This window comes from Gallinula chloropus, assembly GCF_964237585.1.
Source record: "Gallinula chloropus genome assembly, chromosome: 8".
NCBI lineage: Eukaryota > Metazoa > Chordata > Aves > Gruiformes > Rallidae > Gallinula > Gallinula chloropus.
In genome coordinates, this window is record NC_140093.1 from 12803264 (window position 1) to 12828100 (window position 24837).

At 42.7% G+C, this 24837-nt stretch overlaps 1 protein-coding gene across 1 annotated transcript in view; it reads left to right on the forward strand.

The window, feature by feature from the left end:
* Nucleotides 1-24837, forward strand: part of PSMD1 (proteasome 26S subunit, non-ATPase 1) — a 73332-nt gene that overhangs the window by 43238 nt on the left and 5257 nt on the right. The window contains exons 17-22 of the mRNA XM_084267135.1: nucleotides 4847-4961; nucleotides 7946-8062; nucleotides 16205-16307; nucleotides 21160-21329; nucleotides 22973-23065; nucleotides 24615-24707. Of these exons, the coding sequence (XP_084123261.1) occupies nucleotides 4847-4961; nucleotides 7946-8062; nucleotides 16205-16307; nucleotides 21160-21329; nucleotides 22973-23065; nucleotides 24615-24707 (691 nt within the window). The remainder of the gene's footprint in view (nucleotides 1-4846; nucleotides 4962-7945; nucleotides 8063-16204; nucleotides 16308-21159; nucleotides 21330-22972; nucleotides 23066-24614; nucleotides 24708-24837) is intronic.

Here is a 24837-nt window from a genome sequence, read left to right on the forward strand (position 1 = left end):
CGGAGATAAACTGCACACAGCTATTTGGATGTCATTCTATCTGGGCTGTGATCTGAGAAACTACGTGGAATATCCTTCAAGATGGGGCAATCTGAGTTTTTAATCTGTCTCCTGGTGGTGTTGCGTGCCTTTTGAGGTGGGGGGGGATGGGATGGGGGGACAGAGGGAGAATAAATTAAAGTGCATTGTTAAACTGTACAGAACAGTGCTCCTCAACTTTCAGTAGTCCAGTACAGCTCTTGTAGGTAAAGCCTATGAAGAATTACAGTAACTGCACATGTTGCTGTTGTAATTACTTTCCAAAAAACCCAACCAGGCTAGTTTCCTTTCCTAATAATGCTGCTGTTAAGAAATATTTCTTGGTGAAAAGCAAATACAGTTTCAGTTCTCTGCAAACATATTCAGGAGATGAACAACCCCAGGAATGAGATCAAAGGTGAGGCTAAGGTCATTGGGCAGGAGTTAGGCAGCTCCTCTGTGTGTCTCTGTTTCTGGGTTCAGTGAAAATTCAAAATCTTTAGCACACAGACATGTTTGTTTCTCAGAGAGGTTTTGACTCACCAGTTGGTGAGTAAAACTAATAAAATTCTGGCTGTTCCGTTTTGCTGAGACTCTCTCATTACTGTCTTGGTTCATCTTTAATTTTTCTTTATGGTTTTGCTAATGACTTCTCAAGCAAACCGAACTGGATCTTAGAAGATCATCTGCAGCCCATATATCAATCACAACAGTGGGACTCATCCTGGAGTAAGGTGGAAACAATGCTGTAGCTGACCAATGTGTTGAAGTCCTATAGAAGAAACTTTTAGGCTTTTCTGGCTTCTTGATTCATTTCATTTCCTGGTAACAGAACAATGTTGATGTCAGGTTTTTTTGTATATGGGTCTGGATTCACTGACGTCTGTGTTTTGATGTCCTATGTTGGAGCAGTTGAGCAATTTTCAGATTACAATGAAGGAAATAATCAGGCCACTCTTTCATCGTCGTTTTGTTGTTGTAGTAAAATGTAATTGCAAAAGCAAACTGCTTGAGCAAAACCAGTGTTAGGAAAAAAGGAAGGAACCAGTGTATTAAAGATAATTTGGTTTAAAAATAGATGTTGCCTATCTTTCTAAGACACACGGCCCAGTTCAGAGGCATGACTTAGTCTTTAATGTAGGAATTGGATTCTGTTATGGGAACATCAGATTAGAGGACTATGGCATGTTGCTTCTGTCTTCAAAATATATTAAATATGTACTCTACATTTAGAAATTTTACTATGGAGTTTAAGAGGCAGGGGAAAATTTTGAAAATCTGGAGATGAAACTTTTGCCCAGTAAATCTCCAGAAGTTATCCCAGTGTTACATGTGACGTTATCTTCTGTTGAACTTGCAGCAGTGGCAGATATCTGTATTAGGACTAAGTGTGACTTCTGATAAACCATTTATCTTTTTAAGAATGGCTTTTAATTCTTCTCACACTTTGTTACTTGTCTCCTGCCTGAGGTTTCCACTCATTAACCACGTAGATTCACCTGTCAGCACAACAGAGCAGTGGAGGTCGCCAGGATGGAGCCAGACTTAGTTTGGGAACCTGCGAGGGGCTCGGTTCCAGTGAAGTGGAAGTTTCCTGTCAGCAGCAGGACTGCCCCTGTGTTGTGCTGAATGTCACAGCAGCTTGTGGGGCTGTGCTGAAGTGAAGGGTGAAAGCCTCAGGCTGGGGGGAGAAGAACATGGTCATCTTGTAAACATATTCCCCAGCTGGATTTCCAGTTGGAAGTAATACCGTGGGAGCACGATTGCAGCCTGTGACTGCTGATGAGGGGGTTTTAATTTTTCTTTTGATCACTTGACAGAATTGGTTTGTGTTGTATGAATTTTAAGTGTGGATTTGGGTTGATACGGGCTAACCTTTGGCAACAGCGTGTAGGGTTTTGTAAAGCGTCTCAGCCATAAAGCAAGCAAGCAAATGTTATTGCTTAAGCACTGATGCCAACAGTGCTCTTGTGTACTGAAGGCCTGTTCCTCTGATATGCATTTTTACAAGGCTCTTTAGCTTCCTCAACCCACTTGTGGTTTTGCCTTCTAGCTCTCTATTTGCATGGGAAGACACTGTCTGAAAATTGTGGGTTAGAGAAGGCTGCATTACCAGGGAAAGTGGTGGGACCCCCTAAATAGCTTTAACTCCCACAGTGGATTTACAGAAAGGCACCCCCCCCCCCAAAATGTTTGACTGTTTTATGGATAGATTTGAGATAAAAGTGTTTAAAATAATGGCTAGAAATAATGTAAATCTGGCCAAGAGTTCCAAAATCAATTAGTGTACATTAATCCTGTTTTTTTCTAATACAAACTGTGTTGGGACTTCTGAGCCTGCAGATGCAGAGATGTGCCCAAGTTAATGATTCTATAAAATCCAGCTTTCTGAAGAGGAATTTAAAGATTAATGCTTCAAAGTGTATAATCACATCTTTGCCAGAAGATGTTTTTCTCTTCTTTGGCTCACAATCTGCCCGTTCAACATTCGCTGAAGTATAGTGAACACAAAGGTGTTAAGGGTCTTCGTGCAAGAACCCAAGTCTTCTGTGCAGCTGAATGCTTGGGCCCATTTATCAGAGGATTTGTGATTCCTGGGCTCCACATCAGCTCATTTTTTTAAAAAAAAACACTGTCAGCATCCAAGCTGTTATTTGAGCAAGAGACCGACAGGTAGTTTTAAATATGTCTTTTGGTTTATAGTTTTCACTTCCATTGCATGCTTGCCAGGCAGAATCGTTCCATTTCCCAACACTTCCCTCTTTCTTAACATTTGTCATCGTGCCTGTGTCATAGAGGCAGCAGAGTTTCCAGCAACTTTGCCTTTGTTCCCATCTTGTGTGTATTTTTCTTTGCTGCTGTTTGGTTGGTTGTGTTTTGGGTTTTTTTTTTTTGTTAAGGTGGTGGTGATAGATGGGAGTCTTTTCCCATGAGGATATTTTAGGAAAGCTCATAACAAAACAGACTGTTGGCAACAGAGGTGAGGCAGGAGATCTGAGCACTTGCTGCCATTGCTGCACGCTGTGTGCCTTCAGGTCCCTTCAGCAAGTCTGGAGGAGAACCAGAGCCTGTGTGGTAGTGCTGCCTGTATGGAGCAGGAAAGAGGAGTCTGAAGAGGAGTTTAAGACTTGGTATCAGAGGAGACTATGGGGGAGTGTGGAACTGGGAAGAGGTAATAGCTAGAGTAGAAATTAACTGATTTTGTGTGTAGAGTACACCTGAAGTATGAGTGTGTAGTTAAATGAGCATGTCTTTGGTACCAAATCACAATGATAATGAACTAGATTATTGCTTAAGGTCTTTTTTACTTCCGTTTTCTATGATTCAGGTATTCATTTAAGTAAAACCTATGCTGGAGCATACTCTGTAATGGATTTTTTTTTTCTACCTGAGTTGTTGAGTGGTTTGGTGATCCTTAATGATCCTACGTGATGCTGTATTTCCTGTGTACAGCAGGGACTGCCACCACCCTCCATCTTCCTGTACAGCAAGTGTAAGAAGGGAAGCTAACACTAAGGTGTTCTTGGCTCTTCCTTTGTACACTTCAAACTAGTACACTTCAGTTTCTAGTCCAAGTAAATGGCTTGCAAGACTGCTTTTAGGAGTGTGAATGTGACAATTGAAGAGCTAGTCTGGGCTGCAAGACAGTGAGATGGAGTAGAGAACCAGATGATGTGCACTTTGGAAACAGACACAATTAAAGCACTTGAAAATTGTCATTTCTCTTCTTTCTTTTTTCATAAGCATGTACTTGCCAAGCACATTCCTGCATTGCTGTGTTGCGTTTGTGGTGTCACAAGATTGGGTAAATTTAACAGATTAGCTGTGATGGATGGAATTGCAATGAGTTCAGAATGCAGACTTGTCTGGCACAGAAATGCTTATTTTACAGTTTTGCCTTTGCTGCATTAGAAATTGCGAAATTGGTAGTGTAGAGTGTTATGAAGTGGTTAGTGTGGCATCAGAATTAACCCTGCGATGGGTATGGCTGCAAAGACAGGAGGGAGATGAATATATCTGCACCTGCAAGTGAGTTCTGCCCTACCTCAGAAATAATATTCACAAGACTGTGTTAGCAGCATGTGCTTCTTGCTGTAGAAAATTAGGGCTTCTCTTTCATCTCCCCCAGCACTGGGCTAGAAGTTCTGTTGCTGTAAGGACCAAGAGGACACTGGTTCCCAGTGGTGAAGGAGTTTTCAGATCTCTTAAAAGGCAGCAACATCACAGCGTGCTATTGTAAGGACGCCACAGCAGGCATTGCTGACACACTGGTTGGAAGTGTGTGTTGTATCAGTATTTCCTCACATGCTTTGATTTACAGCAGTAGGTGGGGGTGAGGAAGAGTCAGCAGAAGCAGTGATTGTGAAAGGGAGTTTGAAACCCACCAACCTTGAAGGCTGATTGAATGCTGGAGTTGGGTTTTGTGTCTGCTGATAGGAGATTTAGTGCTGCGTGTCTCATGGAGAGTAAACCTCTGCTTGTGGAAAGTCTGTCACAACGGCATGATTTCTAGAGATAAAGACCTTGATCTCACTAGATACATCACTCTGCTGGGTAATCTTTTAAAGGCAGAAAATATGCCATAGAAAGGGAAACTGTAATAGTGGGAGCTGCATGTGATATCTGCGGTGAAAGGGAAGTTTATCAATTTGTGGCTTCCCTGTTCTCCCGTTAGTCCATTTGTTTCACCCCTCTGCTTACGTTTGAGAAATACAAAACATACAGTGTGGGAGGACATTTTACATTCTCCAGTATGAACAGAGTGACGTCTCCATGTTTCAAAGAGCAATAATAATAAACAATTTGTTATTTTCTTTTCCTTTCTCAGGACTCCTGAGCAGTGTCCAAGCGTGGTTTCTTTGCTGTCAGAGAGCTACAATCCCCATGTGCGTTATGGGGCTGCCATGGCTTTGGGTATCTGCTGTGCGGGCACTGGAAACAAGGTGAGGACCGGAAGCCATCTGTTGCCAAGACTGTTTCTGCTTTCTCCTCCCACAGATATATTTGTACAGATACATCACACACAGAGATCAGATTTCTCGCACATCTATGCTGCTGGCCAGCTGGAACAGAGTAGTGCTTCAAATTCTTTAACTCTCCTGGTCATAGAGATTTTTTTTCCTGCTTGTACAGAACAGATCTGTACAAGAACTTGTTTTTTATAGTTGTCACATTCTTGGGACTTCGTCTTCAAAACTTTTTCTTAGACTTTTCTTACTGTCAGGTTGCCACTGAGCTTTAAATGTATGTTCAGTCCTCCAAAATGCTCCAAAATCAATACTCCTTTGCCCTGGCGTTGGGCTTTCACAGATTGCTTTGGGGGGTGGAACAAGGGAGTGCCAGTGACAGGAAAACAGCGAGTGTTTTGTGTCACTTCTAGCTCCTTTCTTCTTTCCTGTCATACACAATTCATGGAAGATCCAAGTACAATGAAATTTACTGTAGTTTCAGGTGTGTACTTCGCAGCTGGTAAATTTTATTCTCACTTTCTAAGTGTCAGTGAAGGATTATTCTCTCAGATGATAGCAGGGACCTTTCAGAGTGGAAGGATTCCCATTTCTGTTGTAGGAATTGTGTGCTCATTGGAGCAAGCAGGAAGGAAACTCAGGGATAAACTTCTACTGTACTGACATGTGTACACAGTCTGTAGGGGTACTGAATCACAGTTTCGAACTAGGCACAGACTGTCCACGTGGAAGTAATATTTCCTGCTTCCATGTCTCACACTTACCTGTATCATCCCTTCCTTGGCTGGCATGAAACACTTGGCTCTGTGGCTCCTGCCAGCAAGTGCTCCCCAGCATGTCGCTTGTGCTGTGAAATGCACAGAATGCTGGTGGGCGCTGCCTGCAGCCTTCAGCAGCTACAGCATGCAGACTTGAAAGCAAACTGAAAGTCCTATTTACTTGCAGGTTGCTTTATTCTCAAATGGAAGGTGGAATCAAGGAGCTAATTATTTTTAACCTGCTGCATCTGACAAGTTGATTTAAGTGGAAATGCTTTTAGTCGCACAAAGAAGTCTTTCATTTCTAGGCACATTGTGTGATAAAGACCTAAACCATCTGATTACATGCAGACATGTCTTACAGAGCTTATATAAGTTGAAGGCCCAACTGTATTTAGCTTTGGAAATTGGAAAGTTCAGCTTTTTGTCACAGTGGCTGTTCCATACATGGTATTGAATGCGTGCCAAAGAATGAATGAGTCACCTTCAGTTGGAGAAGCGCAGCCTTCGAGATAGGTCAGCTGGCAAAAGCAGTCTAAGCAGAGGTTTTATATTGCTCTACAAATGGTTCTTAGAGCTATTGTATAAAATCAGCTTGTTTTTAAAAGCCTCACCCTGACAGAAGTAACACTGAGAGGGGTCTGTGCTGGGAGACTCATGCATTCAGCTGCATTTGCTCGTGTTCTCAGTTGAAGTACGGGACAGGAGAGAACTCCATACAGGAGATTGCTGAGTGTTTCTGTCTGACTTCTGTACCCAGAAGATCACATAATCGATTAAAAGATTTCTTAGAGCGGATTTCTAACTTCTCTCTCCTGTTCCAAGGAGTATCTAACAGCTTTCTTCACATACCATTACAGAGTGCTTTCAGAAAATCCCTGTGTTGCCACAGACTGAACTTCTCTGTGCAGCTCGTGGCTGTAGGAGCTGTTACCTTAGGTTTATCTCATGTAGATCTGAAGAACGTGGTTGCTGAAGGCTGGGAGAGCCCACTGGCAATTTGCTGCTGTTGAAACGGGTAGTCTTGGTCCCTCCTACCACCTTTTGCTGTGTCTCATGTCCAGCTCCCTAGTGAGCTGACTCAGACACAAACTAACAGAAAACTGACCCAAATAACAAAAACAAAAAAGGGAACAGTGCTCTGATGAATTACTGACCTAGTTAAGCTCGCTGAGAGGTTGGAAAGGGCTGCAGCTAGCACAGGGAAAGAGGAGAGACTTGATATCTGAAGGGAAATTGTGGAATTAGAGGGCTCTCATTTTGGTAGCAGCAAGTTTAGATGAGCTCAGTGGCACTGTGTAACATGCACTGAGGATGTTGCATGGTTAGAAATGAATTTGTGTTAATAATTCTGGTGCATTTAAGTCACGGCTTGCAAACTGGCAGAACTCTAAATGGAGATGAAAAAAAACTGCACCTAAAGAGATGATTTAGTCTGAGATGCCTGAAAATTGCCCATTCTGGCCTTGGGTACATCTAAGCAGCATTTCTTTCAATAGACTCTTACAGCTTTTCATAATCAATGACTGCACTGAAAAGATTGTTTATTGATAGATCGTTGTGGATCATGTTCCTGTTGCACTTAGCTGAGAAGTTACTGAATTTGAAGAAGCAATAGAGTGTTTTGAAATGTTTTAAAAGCTTCATTTTACTATATGGGGGCTCAGAGGCAGCGCTGCTTGATGTTGGTGTGAAATGAACACTTCCATTTGCGTAAATGTTACAGGCTCTAACAATGAAGTGTAAGGCCAACAATTTGGAACCTGGATTGGTTTACCATCTCATTTTCTAACCTCTGGTTGAGTTGTTCTTACATAGAAAATGAAGGTAATGCTGATATATTTTTGGGGGAAGAATGGTAAGGAAAACGTGTGAATAATTTGTATTATTTAAGGTATGTCAGTAGCTCTATTGTGATGAATGCATTGGTAGCTTACAACTGTTGTTTATCTGTTGCCCTATTTCTGTGGGTAGATCTTGTTCCATCCATCCCTTGGTTTTGTGGTGGGTTTTTTTTCTCCAGTTCTTAGATTAAAACCCACAGCAATGAAGTTCTGCTTCATTTACTTAAAACAGGCAAAATATATTCAAAAGTGTATCAGATAGCATTAATCTGATAGCCTTCCATTACAGTACTGAATCCTAGGATACTACAAATAATAGTATTAACTTTGTGACTGCTTTTATGTTTTTTCTTACTAGGAAGCAATTAATTTGCTTGAGCCAATGACAAATGATCCTGTGAACTATGTACGTCAAGGAGCTCTGATCGCTTCAGCCCTTATCATGATCCAACAGACAGAGATTACCTGCCCAAAGGTAATGTGATGCATCTTCCATACCTGCTTTTTGGGTGGGAAAATGGTCTTGGATGTCCAGTCAGTAGCGCTCAGCGCTGCAGGTCTGCGTTGGCAAGAGAGTGCGTGTGCCTTGTTAAGGAGCCAGCGTGCCAGAGGAAGCTCCTGCACAGATCTGAGCACGCACTTCTGAATGGGGAGCCATGCATGCTGGGCAAAACATGCTGGATAGATGACAGAGTTTTAACTCAGGGTGTCAGAAGAATAAATACCCTTTCCTGAAAGGACTAAAAGCATCTTGTAATGATATGCAAGCAACTGTCTTCCACTGACACGTATGCTTCTGATTTATGTGAACACCTAGTAAAGTAAGTTGTATTTTATGATAGTAAATTTAGCTTTGGATGTGGTCATGATGCGGGGAAGTCCCGTTCTACCTGTGTTTCTTTAGTAGCTAGTTTTCCACCTTTCAGGTCAAACAGTTTCAGCTGTCAGAACTGGCTTAGCAGCTTTATAGCAAATACTTTTTTTAATGGAGCTTTTCTTTCTGCTCAGAAAGCAGAAAGGATTGCATATGCTGTGTTTAGCTTTTAAAAAGCGATTGCCCCGTGAATATATGACAGATGATGATATGCAAACATTTGTACAGACTAAAAGTCACATTAATAGAAGCTCCAAGGTTCCACGTTTCATCTGCTCTGGTGAGTGCTGAGGCGAAGCTGTAGCTGGTACTTTGCTACTCATCTGTCATTATATGGATTGCTTTTATTGATGTCATTTTAGAAATTGAACTGTGATAAAAACAGCCACTTTTTTACTGCATTTGGATGGGGAAAAAGGAAAAAAAAAACCAAAACAACAAAACCTCTTTGTCCAGTGGAAAATTTTACTTTGGGAAAGTCAGTGAAGGAAGTCTACAAATACAGGTGTTTGGGTATTTCTAAGTCACGGAACATGAAGTTTTGCTGGCAGACAGTTTGTTCCTTTGAATTATTAAAAAAAAAAACCCAAACAAACAAAACAAAAACAAACAAAAAAAGGAACCACCAAAAACCAGTTTTCACTGAACAGAATCTGGGACCTTTGTTTATATTATCAGAGTTGCAGAGCAACTGAATAAGCCAGTGAAGGCACTGCAGCTCTGACAGATCCCCTCATCTTCCAAGATGCGAAGTCTCTGTAATGTGAAGTTGAATTACCTCTCCGTGGAAAGGAATTGCTTGTTGTTTTTATGGCTTATTCTTTGGTCAGGTTCTTGGAATGCCAGCCCACAATATAGGAGATCAGGTTTAATCATTCCACTCTCTTCTAAGGTTGGGCAAATTGTATAGTTTTCCCGTGCTGCAGTTTCCCACCCGAAAGGAATAAGGATGATACTTTATTTAATGAAAGGACATTATGAGAATAAATTAATTTTAGTGTGTGAAGCATGCTGATCCTTTTGGGATGGGAATTGCAGACAGCTCTGAATCAGACATCCGAGGCTGTCGTGGTTTACTTGCTGAGCCTGTGTGTTGGGTTTTCAGTCCTTCTGAGATGATAGGTGAAGGAACTGTGTTCAGGACTGTCTCCTACAGAAAAGTGCAGACAGGAAGACAGTTAGCAAAAATCCAGATCAATTGAGGATTGCAGTAAGTGATCTTTTCCCCTAAACAAGCCTAGTAACCTTGACTTCAGAGGTGCATGTAATACCTCGGCTTGTGAAATGGGTGATTTAAAATAGTTGGCTAGCAAATACAGTGTGAGATGTATAGTCTGGGGCTCAGTGGCTTGTTTAAAATTGGGGAAGGGAACTGAAAAAGCTTTATGTCAAAGCGTCTTTGAGCCAAAAATTGTGTGGTGTTATATAATACAGATACAGAAGGCAATTCATTACCCAGTCATAGAAGGACTGCAGATATTTTTAAAGAAAAAAAAAAAAAACCACCCCCAAAAAATGCTACAGATGATAAACTAATGAGAAATCCCTGAAATAGTCTGCTAATTTAGGAACTAAATACAGATTATAATGATTTTACTGGGTTTAGCTCCCCAAAAGTCAGTTAAAACCATCATAGCTTCTTGTCAAAAGTAAAAGGGGTATTTTGAGGAATATGTTGCCAGTTCAGTTATTTATTATCCATGGGAAACTTTTTTTGGAGCTCTCTGCCAGTCTAAAGAAAAATGCTTTTACGTGAAAGGGTGGAGTTCAGAAAAGAGTCATCTGGGATCACAGTGACATATTTTGATCTGATTAGAGTCCTAAATGGGACGCTGGTGCACTATGTGCCAAAGTGTCTAACCTGACCTATGGGACTGTTCGCAGTGCTGGATAAGCAGTTAGTAAGAGGAGCATGATGGATTTCATATCCCACAAGCAGCAATTGTGGTCTTGATGGGGTTGCAAAGAAGCTAAATTCTACTTATCCTCTCACTGCTGCTAAACACATTGTGATGCTTTGGGAGTGAGAGATGGTGTTAATAAAGATTATGGTATATAGTCTGACCAGCTTCCATTATTTTTCACTTTTGTTGGGGTTTGGGGTTTTTTTAATAGACTTCTTTGTGAGCTTTGGGTTAGAGGGATTTTAAATTCTCTGGTGCAGAATTGGGATTGAAGGTGGTAGCAAACAGTCTTCCTTAAGCACATAGAGGAGTGCCTTGCTTTATCCTGCTTTTAAATAAATTCTGTCTTTTTCTGTTCCTTTTCCCTGTATTAGAATCTGTGACGTGGGGTGTGGTTGGTAATCTGTTTCTCAAACTTTTATAGTAGGATGAATTTCCCAAGTGTTTCTGTTCACCTGAGCACAGCAAATACGTTGCTGTGTCCGCTCACAGAAGCGCTTTGGCTTCACAGAGATGGTTCTGCTCAGAATCTATTGCAGACCCCACAGGGGTTCTGATACCAGCCACCCAGCCATCCTCCCCTGCTGCCAGTTGGGGTTGTAGTTGTGTTTGCTGCTGCATCAATTCTGCATAGGCCAATAGGTCTGATCACAAAGGATTAACAAGAAACAAGGCTTAAAAGCAAAGTAGATTTTGGGTGTGGGTGGGTTTGTGTTTGGGTTTTTTTTTCCTAAAAGGTGCTTACAGGTGTTGGAAAAAGACAACTTCTGATTTTTCAGGAATAAAAAAACTAACTTCAGAGTTTTGAAAGCTGAGCTTTGCAAGTGACATCAAAGCATTTTGTGTTAAAAGAAACCTTTTTAGTTGCAAGATAACATAGACCTGTGCTTTTGATTCACCTTTGCTGTCATCTTTACTTTGTATTCATCTTCCTCTTTGTTGTGCTCACTATTTAAATTTCAACTTGAAATTATTTGTTTAATTAAAGAATTGTTATTAAGTGGAGATCCCTTGAACCTGCGAGTTGCATAGGTGCTAAAAGGGGTAGCAAATCTTGTGTAAAGCTTATTTGGCCTCTTTGGAGTTGAAACACAATTCCACCATGTGCAGCCAGCGTGATTTTTCCTGACCTCTGTTGATACATTTAAGAACCGTATTAGTGCAGGATATAGAACAATAACAAGTTTATTTTGTGAAATGGAATCCTAAATTATAGATGTGATGAGATCATTGTAACAGAAATCAATGACAACTTCATTATGTATTTGTGACCTGCAGGGCAATTAAGACAGCAATTTTGGAGACAAACTACATGTCTAACATCTTGAATTGAATTTACTTTTTCCTGTTTTTGTGTTATGATAGTCATCTTGGCAAAATGAGAAGATAATAAGCAAGGTCAAGGCTTTTCCTCCATCCTCCTTTGATCATCTTTATTGTCTTTACGATGACATGAAGAAACCAGAACCAGATTGCTCTTTTCCTTCTGCCCATATTTAGATGAAATGCTGGGTCTTGCTAGGATGCAAGAACGGCTTTTGCTGTATTCTAACAGCACCTTCACGTGCCTTCAAGTAAGGCTGTTACCATTGAATGCTTCTGCATACTCTGCTCTTGCAAGAGAGCAAGCATATGCAGAATAATGTCAACTTTTGAAGAAGATAGAACATGCAAACAGTTTAAAACCGTTTTTGTTAAAATAAGATTCCTAAATAGTCTTGTTATTAAGAACTTACATTTGCAAAGAGCATCATGCACATCACCTGCCACTGTTTCCTATATTTAACTGTTTATTAAGTCATATTTTTAATAGTCTCGTGGGTTCATGTGCATGAATGTTGACTGGTGGAGGGAGAAGTGGTAAACAACCTGATAAATGACAGCCCCTTGGCTTTGTGGTAGGAAATGGTGCTGTGTAATTCTCATGTCTTAAAGCCCGAGTTGTTTCCTCAGTGTTTCCAAGGTTGTGCATTTGGCTTCATTTGAAATCAGTGGTGTGTCGTTTCAGCCATCACTAATTATCAGAATGGGGTGTGTCTATTGTTAGTAAAGGTGGAGTGAGTCACTGAGTACGTTTTGGTGTTCCTCCTGGAAGCCACCCAAATTACTTTCTTGATAGCATTTCCAAATGCTATGAAATTTTTAGAGTGAAGATTTCAGGGGAGAAACAGGGCTTGTGGGTTTTATCACACATTACATTAACCTGATCAGTAGTTCAGGATGTGCTTGGTGCTGTGGTTTGAAAGGAAAATAGTAGCAGATTAAGAGGCTCTGTTGGACAAACCAGCAGATTTTGCTTCAACAGCTTAAGAAATGACTGTCTGTTGACATCTTGCTCTATTCTGTAGGAGGTGAGTGTCCCAACAGCAAAACCAGAACTGAGCTTTTGTCTGTACTGCTTGTTTTCTCCAAAGAGGTGGAGTGGTGGCTCTGTGTGGGGATGATATGTTCCTGAGCCACTACAGCTATGGCTGCCAGAGTAGGCTTTCCTCAGCAGCAGTGAAGGTTTTCAGCTGATCCAGGCAAAAATCCCATTCCTGTGCAGCATTTGCTTTACAGGAACAGCCTGAATAAGCACAGAGGCCTATCACGGAGGTCTCCCACGCTTTCACGGACCAATTTTGCTTCCATTGATGTTAAAGTAAAACTCTGGGAAGGGCACAGGTTGCTCAGTACATTTTCCAGGGTTGGCTCCATGGCTCATGACACACAGGTACGCAGAATTTGAAAGCAGAATGCACTTGGGATGGTGCTATACACTTTGTATTTCTGTAAGTTGAGTTGTAAGGACTATTATAGTAGCTGTTCAGCACTTGTTTGTTGAACACCTGCTCTCAGCTGATGTCCTGCTGTAACCTGTCTGTGTCACCTGGAGAAGTGGCAATTGCTCTGCAGAGGTTTAGCAGCCAGGTTTCTGTGCCTTGGTTCTCTGGAGTAGCCGATGTCCTGGTTAGGTAGCTGCCCTGGTGCCGCAGCTGGTGGGTTCCTGGTAAGCTTGTTTTGTTCGTCTGCTCTGGACTAACATGCATGTGAGTAGGAGCTGTGGAAGGTATATTGGGTAAAGGATGCTCACAGGGGCAGCATATTGGGTAAAGGATCCTCACAGGGGCAGCACACCATGAGCAGAGGAGGTGGACGACTTCCCTGCCTCACCTTGGCCAAGCGAGGTGTTTCTGCCCTCTGCTCCAGGTGCTGCTCTGCAAGACTTCAGGCACCAGCATGAACACCAGCAGTTCTGCTGAACGTCTTCTCACTTCACTCAGGGTTTCGTCTCTGAAATTTGAATACGGTATAAATTCCTGATCACAGTCCGCTGAATGCCCTTTGTAACCTCCATCTGGCTTAATAAATACTGCAAACCCAAAAGCTGAGCCCAGAGCCAGGAGAATGATGAGTCCTGCTGATCAGCTCAACCAGAGGAATAGTTTTCTGTGTTGCTTCTGTGTCCCCCAAATAATACCTGAAGGCTTTGGTTCAAGGAGTCTGCACATGGTTGCCCTTGATACCACACGAGGCCCCATTCCAGGTTGCAAATGCGAACTTAAGATATTTTCCCAGTGTACCAGAGGTCAGGCGTAAGAAACAAACTATTCATATTAAACGTGTAAACCTCACTGTAAGTTTTTATAAATAAAAATCAGGAGAGCGTGAAAAAGCATAAATGGAGTGAAGCAAGAGCAGAGTTTGGTTAGTAAGTCCAGAATAAACCCTGTATTGTGCGTGCAGTATCTCCCTGCCACACATCTGGCTGGCTGCCCTGCAACTGTACGTTCCTCCTTTTTCTTAGCTTTAATAAATGCAAGGGAATTTAAGTCACCACCTCCTTTTGGGGATAGGGACTAGTAACTAAAAGCTTTTTAATGCAAGTGGGAATTGGTTAGCAGAGAACTAATATTAGCACATGAATTGTTGGACTTATGGGGAAAACTGTAGCTATTTCCATTTTTCAACCTAAGTTTTACTAAATGTCTCCTGCTCTACCACAGAAGTGTTGTGTTCCGCTTTGTTGCTCCTGTTTAGAGTGTCTGGCTGCTCTGTTGCTTCAGGATTGTGAGACTCTGTTTGAAATAAAGTCATTTTAATTTTAAGCAGGTCACAATTGAAAGTTAGTGTTTTTTCGCTGTCACAGGCTCCTTTCAGTCTCATCAGGTTAGATGCCATCAGTGCTGAAGGGGTTGAATTGAGGGGTAGTACAGATGGGCTGGTGGCTGAAAGAGCAAAGGCAGGAATGGTTATGACCAGAGAGTGTCTGTTCCTTTAGGGCACCTGCATTTTAAGTGGTGTGATGCCTTCATGTGCATTGAGAAATATTTTACAGCAAACATGGGGTCTTAATCTGAAGTGTTGATGAAGTGTGCAGGGCTGCTGAGCAGGGCTGCAGCGCTTGGGTATAAATGGGGGACAAATTCTGCCATCTTTCAATCCCAGACATTGGACGTAATCTCTCAAAGGTCATCTCAGCTTCTTAACTGCCTCTGGTCAGAAATGCATTATGAAATGCAGTGAATTTTATTGCTAGCATTGCCCTTGCTGTGGGATTACACCATGGCTCTGTTGGAAACCCCATTTTATGCTTTGGGAAACCCTTGCAGTTTGATTCATCCCCTCAGCCACACCTTTGCTCTTTTTTGCCTCTGTTTGGACCCTAACGAAATATCATCAGTCCCAGCACAGCTTTCATGCCACTGATTCAGTTTTGTGAATGGTTGGGGTCCTGGGTGTTGGCTGGGTGCTGTTTTCACCCAGAAGAACCCCTCATGTGTCACAGTCAGTGCTTAAGCCTCCTGTGCTGGTACAGTCAGTCTCTGGGAGCATCGGAGGCTGCGCAGGATGTTCCCAGTGGTGATGTTGAAGCTTGGCCTCTTTGCCTGCAGCAGCCTCTAAGTGTGCTTCACAGCTGAAAGGAAAGACCTTTCTTCAGCTGCTTGTCACCGAGCGAGTATCACTCAGGTATCTCAACTAAAATTAATTTAGGGCAGAGATATAAAAGATTCTCCCGGGCATGCAGTGGATGGGATGCAGCTTTCCAGGTTTCCACTGGATTCCAGGTTGGGATTTCTTTGCCTGCTTTTTTAGCTGTAAAAATTACTCAGAGCTATATTGTTGCCCCACTGTATACATTAAAAGACATAAGTTATTGATCTGTGATAAAGCTTTAGATGTTGCTGGTTGTGATACTGTTCTGCCTCCAACACTTAGTGAAAGATGAAGCAGTTCAAAGCAATGACAATACAAGCAAAGGTTTAGCAGTTTTTCTTACTAATGTACACTTAAGATATTGTGGGGAACGTACCATGGCATAAACTGTTAGTTCATTAAATACATCCATTAATGATTTTCACTTAAAAGGCAGGAGAGCAGTAGCAAAATTTGCCGCATTATCAATAGAGCAGAAATATTGTACAGGAAAAACAGAGTAACTTTGAGGTTTGCAGCAGTAGGAATCGGAGGAAACTTAATCAAGTGCAGTGTCACGCACCTAGGAACATATAGTGGCTCTTGCTACAGTCTCATCAGTTGGTATTTTATTCCAGTGACACTCTAGAGATTTCAGGCTATTCCTGTAAGGCCTGCAAAATGTGGTTTGGAAATGCACATCCATCCTGAGTGTTATGAAATTGCTATATGGGTATCTTCAAGTGGGGAAAACCTCTACAATTAATTATTAGTGGGATGGCTCGTAACACCAGTGACTAAAGCCATTGCAAAGACAAATGTCATCCTAGGATGCAGAAATCCAAGATGTTTCCACTAAAGACAGCATATGTGACTCATGCAGTCAGTTTTATAATCTCTCTATTTTCTTTCTTTTTTTTTTGTTTTTTTCTTTTTTATCCAGGTCAGCCAGTTCAGACAGCTCTATTCCAAAGTGATCAATGATAAGCATGATGATGTTATGGCAAAGTTTGGAGCAATCCTGGCACAAGGCATTTTGGATGCAGGTAATTCCCCAAACATTTAAAGCAGTCAACATTTCTTAAATGTGTTGGGCTACAATAGCTAATACCAAATTTAATTTGGGAGATGGGGTGCTGGCTTTATTCCTGTCATGTAATTGCAATGAGAGATCTCAAATTTCAAGTCATTTTATGTAATTAAAGAAATTAATCCTGTTATGTAGATTCAGCTTGCTAAGCCTCTCTGTTAAGAGAGGCTCAACCCAGTCAGTGGGGCAGAACTTGTGTCCAGAAGTCTGGACAAATATGATCCTTTTGCTCTAAGTATGTATTTGTGACCCCTAATACTGATTTAGAGCATAATATGTTGCTTCTTTATTCTTCTAAGTAAGCACATGCTCCAGAAATTTGGAAATACTGTGGTATCTAGTCTTCATATTTTGCTTTTTCTGTTAAAACTTGACATCAGCAGTTTAACATATATGTGTGTGCATTAAGTATATTTTAATAACTAGGTTTTGCCTTTTTCCTGATTATTAAGGAAAGTGCTGCTCAAAGAGAAGCATAGGTAACTGCATCAGAGTTACTTCAGAAGACCCCGTTACTACCTTGTTCTACCTGAGGAAGCATCATTTGATGAGTGTTAATGGCTCATGTTGAGCCAGGGATGGATTTGGTGTTGGGGTTTCACAAGGGCTGGATTGCAGGGCTAAGGAAGGCTTCTGTAAGCACGGAGGGCAGACAGTGTATTCAATTTTTCCTCTGGAGTTAAGATGTACTAAGTGCTGTGCATGTCGATAGCACCCCTTTCCAGGTTTCCAAACACAGTTTCTGATCTCTCCTGCTGTGGCCATCTCTTGTCATGCACCTCCTTACTCTCTGGGGTAGGTAGTAACAAGCTGTTTTTCCCTCTGCTCTGAGGTAAGGTTAGTCCTGAAGTCACATAAGCAGAAGTGTTTATGGCTACACAGTGTCTGTATGAAATTACTACATCTCCACACCATGTGTTGTGGGAGAACTGAGAGCTGCCTGCATGTATCTGCATGGAAGCAACTTTAAGAAGCTCTCCTCTTGATGGGCACGTGGCAGTGCTCGATGACTAAGGCTATTCAAAGAAAGCAACAGGAGCCACCTTCTTTATCTTTACTGCCTCCCAGGTAGCCCTCCTGGAGCTCAAACTGAGCAATATTCTTGGCACAAGACTGTTAGAATAACTTTGGACATTCCCAGACTCATTCTGTGCTGCTGGGAAGCCAGAGCCCAGCTGGCTCAGAGATTTTTTTCTCTCAGCAGAACAGGCCTGTGTCGAATTCTGACCTTTAAGATTCAATCATTAAAAATGCAGCTAAAACTTTATTTGCTTCCTGTGTCACTCATGGATTGTATAATGACTTGGAAACCAGAAACATCCAATTTTAATAAACTCCATGTGAATTTGTGCCAACTTAAAACCTCTTTATTTCTTGCCTAGCAGCTGGAGGAAGGCTGTTAACTACCCTTTCTTAACCTCTTGCCACTTTCATTAGAGCCTCTTAAAAGAATAAATTCTTTTTATCTCCCATACAAGTACAAGTGCTTATCTGAAACAATGAGCTATAGAATTGAATTATCACTACCAGGAAGAAAAGGTCCTTTGTGTCATCTGCCACAGCTGGGGCAACTGAGTTTTGGGGTTTTTTTGGTGGAGGTCTGTAGTTTTTTGTGGAGGAAGGAGAAAAGCATAATTCTCTTTCAATGATGGACTTTGATTAAAAGTGCAAGATTTCCAGTGCAAGACTGGGAAATGATGCATTGGTAGCAGTCATTAGATGGGTGGTTTTATGGAAGGAGCAGGGTACCTTAGGAGCACTGAAATGAAGAATTCTGTCATTATCTAATTGTTAGGCCCAAGCAGATAAGTTTAAAATTTTTTAATAAAATAAGAAAAATGTAGACACTCTGAATTTAAACTTGGGGGATTTTTTTTTCCCTAAAAACCTCTGAACTTTTGTAAAGTTCCACTTTATGTAGAAACATGCTCTCTCGCTCCAGGCTGATCACTCCCTTTCTGTTCTTCGCAAAATCAGTATGTTTTATTTTCTGAGGTATGTATTTGTAAATGAGAGCTACAAAAGCCATATGCTAATCTAATTAGATGCCAGCATTGTGCCTGCCCTCTGGACTCTACGTATTTTCTCTGGTCCTTAATGACACATCTCTCAGTCAGTGAGAAAAAAAGTAGTGGCAGTCCCAAATATCTGGTACACCTGGAAAAGTCCTCTTCTCGATATTTAGGGAAAGTTTGCATGGAGTCAGAGGTGCAGTGGGTTAGGACAGTGTAGCACTGGGCAGTGCAGAAGCTAAAGAAGCTGTTGACAACCCAATTCTCCATAGTTCAGGGTTCATCCAAGTTATGGAGGAAGGAGTTGCCAATCTCCTATTGCTATCTCTCCAAATATGCATCTTCTGTGATGTGTTATACTGTGGATGTTAAAGACATTAGTACAAAAGATAAACTTTTCATAAGGTCTGCTCTACCACATGTTGAATTCAATGCTACTCTGTTTCCCACCTTTCTCCTGCCTATCCCTGTTCCAGAGCTCTTCATGTAAAGCTGGGTCTAATGCTCTGGTATATGGAAAAAAAAGCCCTTATCCTGTGCTAATGTTTCTGTCGGTCCAAGTAGAGCTACCTTGTGTGTCATTGCCCATGTGAATCAGGTCGCTGGCACATGCTGAAATCAAATCTGGGGTTTTGATGGCTCATCCTGTGAGATTTTGACTTTTTGTGCTGCTGGTAATAGTTCAGACTGTCTTCCTTCTCTGCACAGGTAGATCAGGTTATAAGTCTTTACTGATCGAGAAAGAAACAGTAGGATATTGGATGAAAATGGGATGCTGCCTAGGCCAGGATTGGAAGCTGATTTCCCAAGTCCCCAAAGCATCTTTATCTAATGGTTGTTGTGGTGTCCTGGGCTGTGCTGCCAGAGTTGAGTCTTTAGAACCACCACTGTAGTTCCAGCAAACCTTGCCACATTGGCCATGTGAATTCTGGGAGATGGAACTTCCATGCGATACCCAAGGAGCCCTGAAATCTTTTCCTTGGGGTTTTTTCCAGGCACCATGTCACAGCTTCCATCCATCCAGCCAAAGATCTGGACTGTGTTGCCTTCCAGGCTGTCAGGGCTGCTATTTAATCATGCAGATAAATCACAGTTGTGCAATATCATGCCTCTCCACCTTTCCTGCTCCCTGCAAAACGCTTGGAGTGAGGGTGGGCTGTGTGTGGGTGTAAAACAGCAGAAAGAAGTAGCGTGACAGCATCCTTTGAATGTGAAATCTGTTACTCATCCAGGAAATTCCAGAGATTGGATAATATAATTCTAAAGGTTAAAATAAAATCTAACAATTGAAGTCCAGAAGTTTGATAAAGTCTAGTTAAGATGCTTGTGCAACATTCACTGGACTGCTTGATCTAGAATGTCTGCAGATGACTGACCTGACCCTTATACAGTGATGCAGCAAAGAAAAGTTCAAAGTAGAGATGGGAGAGAGAACACCAGAAATTTGCTGTGTGTGGTGTGTTTAAGGGTAGCACAAGACCTTAGGCAGTCCCTCCTTAGTGCTGTGCCAAATTCAAGCATAAGGGTGAGAGATTGGTATCAGAGAAAGTAACGAGAAGCAGAGCAGACCTAGCAGTAGTAAAAAATGAGACTGTATCATCTCCTCTCTTCAAAGAGGCGTCTCAGAGGAGTTCTCTAATCAAACAGCAGGAGATCTATTGCTTACCACAAAAGGGAAAAGTAAGGAGATAATATGTATGCAGAGTATCCTATAGGAGGGCATCAAAATCCTCCATCCTCCACAGCTCCTGGAACTAACACTAGCAGACACCTGGGATGAGCTCACTGCTTCTTCAGGGCTTTTGCTCATTTTGGCAGCAAAAATAAATTTTGCTTGTCTTTAAAGCTCAGAGCTCCCTTGCTGGCCCTATAGAGGTGCTGTTTGTGTGGAGCAGAGGAGTGCTACTGCAGTTTGGGATTTTCAGTTCTAAAGTGCCCTGGCCAAGGAGTGGGTGTTTGTGTTCTAACAAAGTTAACCTTCCCTCACCCGCTCTTGTCAGCGGTAATGGACTTGCCTGCTGCCCTCTTCAGCTCAATTCACTGTGTTCATCAGAAGACTGAAGATCAGATTAACGCTTTCTCACTCTGTCTGCAAGCCACATCTTTCAGTTTGCTTTCTAGCTTGATATTTCTGCACTGCATCAACGTGTGGAGTTGTTTTGGTCTATGCTTTGCAAGCACAAAGCTGAGACTTGATTGTCTGGCAGACAATTTTGCTGCAAGAGCTTGTCTCTATGCTGCCTAGATTGATAACCTCTACAAGCAACTTCTGAAGTTGCTGCTGTTTACATTTTTATCTACTGAGATGGTGTAGGATAAAAACCTAGGCATATTTCTTCTGAATAACTGACAGTTCAGGGAAGCAGCCACAGTAAGAAAAGTTTCAGTATGCACTGCTTTATATGCTCTGTTTTCCTTGGAGTCTTGTCATGTGGATCATCTTTATGCTGTGTTTTAAAACTGCTGATGACAAAGGTTTCACCTTTTTCTTCCCCTCTCCCTGCCTTCTCCATTGCACTTTTGTTTAACCTGTATCCTGGGAAAATGAGCTTGGAAGGGCTGTGTCCAGTGATTGTGTTCAGGTAATACCTAACAGATAGAGCAGGTGGTTGTTACACTGCCTGTTTTGCACGGTGGAGGAGGGAGGTGTATTCCAGAGGAGAAAGCTGACAGCATCCTGGCCTGGCTTGCACTGGTGTAACCCTGCAGCTGGTTTAGGGATGTGCTACTCAGGTGTCTTTGTAGAGTACTCAGGAATGTACTAACTAACCTAACCTCATTTCTGATTCCTTACAGGAGGCCATAACGTGACTATCTCGCTGCAGTCCAGGACGGGACATACTCACATGCCTTCGGTGGTGGGAGTTCTGGTCTTCACCCAGTTCTGGTTCTGGTTCCCCCTGTCACACTTCTTGTCGCTGGCTTTCACCCCAACCTGTGTCATTGGCCTTAACAAGGATCTTAAGGTACATAATGACCAGAGAGGAGAAGAGTTGCTGCTGATAGCTGCTTGGAAGACTGTGGTCTGGGAATATTTGTTGGGTTTTCTTTGCGTGTCTCCAGCTTGTTTGTGCCAGAAAAGGCGCTAAGTGGAAGAAGTGGGAAAAGCAGGCTTAAATCACAGAACTGGTGGTGGGAATAAGGACAAGAAAAATGTGGAGAGCAAACTTTGACCCCTTTAATTTGAAGCAGCTTATGAAGAAAGGAACTCTACTCAGTGTATGTGGGCAGAGACCACCCCCTTACCACTCCAGAAGGTCAAGGTTATTTTTTTTTTACAGTGCGTTGCCCCCCGCCCTCACATATAAATTATGGGCTATTGTCCCCTAGGAAAGCTAGCAGTGGGAAAACAGGGTTTGTTTGGATTCCTTGGGGAGTACACACTGAACTGAGCAGTCATGGGTACTGCACTTTTCTTCTGCATCTGTTCTTCCAGCTGGTTGGCTGTGGTGTGGCGCCTGCACGCTACATACTGTGCTGCGTCTCCTGTGCTGAAGGACTCAGCTAGTAACTGCCACTCAGGAGCTTCTGAACAGGGCAGCACAGGAGTGTGCAGCACCCCTCTTGTTGCTGCCATGGGTTAATTCTGTGGTGGGGCTGGGCCAGCTTGCTGGATTGCAGCTCCCAAGCCAGCACCTTATGGCTGTAGGTTGCTCTTCACCTGTCTCAGGCTGAGCATCGAGTCGATCTACACACAGCTCAAAATTCTCACTGTTTGGAGAGGCTTGCATGCAAATGCCCTTTCCACCACCCTGCCCCTCTGTCCCAAATATTTCACAGAGGTTGCATTGCTGCTTGTCCCTGCATCTCCCTGGTTGTGACAGGCTCAGCACCGTTTTGGCTGTTTGGCTGTACTGCCATTTTTGACTCCCTGTCCCCAGCCCTTAGAGTTTCTAGAGAGCCCAAACAGCTGTAGGTGAGGTTATGTTGTACAACTTGTCTTACATACTAAAGCCAGATACAAGCTGGTTGTGTTTTATGGGCTGCATCCCACCCACCATGCTTCCTCAGAGCAGTCCCTGTTCTGTCGTTCCTGTCACGTGTCGCAATCGAAGAGGTTTAAGATGCTGCAGGAATTAATTCAGTTTAGGAGTTTGCACTGGCTGTCACAAGATGCTTTCTGCCCTTGCTTAAGGTAGTGGAGAGTAAGAGAATGTGACACTGGTAACCCACCCCAAACAGTCGTGTCCTCGGGCAAGGGGAAATGTCCGTTGGCGCTCGGCTGCCCTAGCGTGCACCGACAGAGCAGATCCCCACTTGGATCTTAAACCAATTCTGCATTAATAGGAGCAGGCACAGCAACAGCATCGAAACCACAAAAGCTTTGAAACAATGAAAACAAAGCATGGTGTGAATAGCATGGTGTGTGTGGGGAAGGCTAGGAGAGCTTGCCAGAGTCAAATTATAGGATAATTAAATAACATTGTTCTAGTTGAACTGTTGCCACTGATAACAGTTTCTCAGCTTCCGGAGGGGGAGAAGGGGAAGCTTGTATTCTTTAGAGGATCTGTGTTTGTCTCTGCTGGAAGGAAAATTAAGCTAATTATTCTGCTGTGGATTTTTTCCCTTGCTTTTCTTGTCTCTAACAAATTTTAACTGTTTGTTTTAGATGCCAAAAGTCCAGTACAAGTCCAATTGTAAGCCGTCCACATTTGCCTACCCCCCACCTCTTGAGGTACCAAAGGAAAAGGAGAAAGAAAAGGTATTTGGGCTGGCTTTCTGTGTTGTAAAGACTAACCCCTTTTCCCTCCAACTACAAACACTGACTTCGGTGGCACTAACAGGGAATCTAAAGAGCAGAAGAAAAACTGGCAGGTGCTGTTGTCTCTGAGAGAGAATTGAACTGTTTTTTCCTGCTGTGCTTGGGACTGTTGCTGATTGTGGTGTACAACTGCTGTGCTGCTGAGTCACTGGAACCTCCCTTCTCTGCAGTGGGCAAGCAGAAGCCTTGATCAATAAAACTGTTTTCTGTGCCCTACTGATTTGTAGGTACATATCCTCTTTGTGCAGCACCAGGCACAGCAGGGTCCTTGTTCATGGCTTGGGCTTCAAAATGCCACTGCAGTACAGACACTGAGAAAATCAGGTGGGATGCTTCCCAGTCCCATATGGAAGGAGAGAAGCGTAGCTGAGCTCACACCAGTGGGCCCATATGCTAGAATAGTAGCTGTCAGGCCCATGGGTTTGCAGAAGGTGAGTGTGGAACTGAAAATATCTGGGTATTGAAAAGGAAGAGATGAGACCTGTGGGCTGACAAGTGGGACAATAGCGGAAGCAATTTGTCTCCTGGCGTAAGATGGTAAAAGCTGTTGAGCAGACCACAGCAGCAGGCAGAGCCAGCCCTTAGGGAGCAATTGCAGCTGTGGAGACCTCAGGCATGTCATGCTGATGAATGACATTGTGTGAAAACTGTAAAACATTTTACCAGGGTTGAATGCAGGACAGGTTTCCAAGCCACCAAGGAACCCAGAAATGAACTCTGATAAAAGGCAAAGCTTGCTGCTCAGAGCTGCTTCCTTCCCTTTGGAAAAGGATGGGAATTGGACAAATCTTTTCTCTTTTAAACTTCCCTTGCCTAGAGCCTGCATTTAGCCTAGAAAGCACCTAGAAAGCACCTCCAGCAACATGACACATGCAGTTGCTCTCTGTCCCTCTGAGCAGGTTACTGCTGTAGAGCCAGTTGGATAGAGATACACTCATTGGAAGGAGATGTGGTGAATTCTAGTCTCAAATGTTGCTTTGGGTACTTAATGGTCTGGGAGTGTCAGAGTCTGCTGAGGGCTCCTCTGAAGGGCATTTTGTGTATCCACTTCTTTAGGTGAACAAAGAGCACAAAGGCAGTGGAACAGCTTCAGGTCATTCTAAAAGTAGCTATATATTTGTTTCTTTACACCACCTTGGAGACCTTAGGAATGGGTTTTCCTTTACAAGAATCCCATTTGTTGCTCTGTTAAATAAGCAAACCTCTCATATAAAGACCCAGGCAGTAATGATTAATCTCTAAATGGGAAGTTTACTCTCCTCCTGCATATGTGGCTCTACCCAATTCATGACATTTTTTTGTCCCATCTGTGCCATTTATTTGCTTTGGTGGTGGTGTATTTGTGGGTAGGAAGTGGAATTGATCTTACTGACACCTGCAGTGGAAAATGACCTAACACTGATTTCCCTTCGTTCCCCTGTCTGCGGAGCTGAAGCACAGCCTCCAGCATTGCAGTCACACTGAATTCCTCCTCTGTTGACATACCCAGGTTTCCACTGCTGTGCTGTCCATCACTGCAAAAGCCAAGAAGAAGGAAAAGGAGAAGGAAAAAGAAAAGAAGGAAGAGGAGAAGATGGAAGTGGTGGGTGAAACATTGAACTTGATTGTTTTTTTCTCCCCCCTTATAAAAGCAGGTGTGTTACAGTAGCTGGCACCCACTTAACACCATGTCCCCTGCCACTGGTGTTGGTTCTGAGCAAAGCAGTAACACA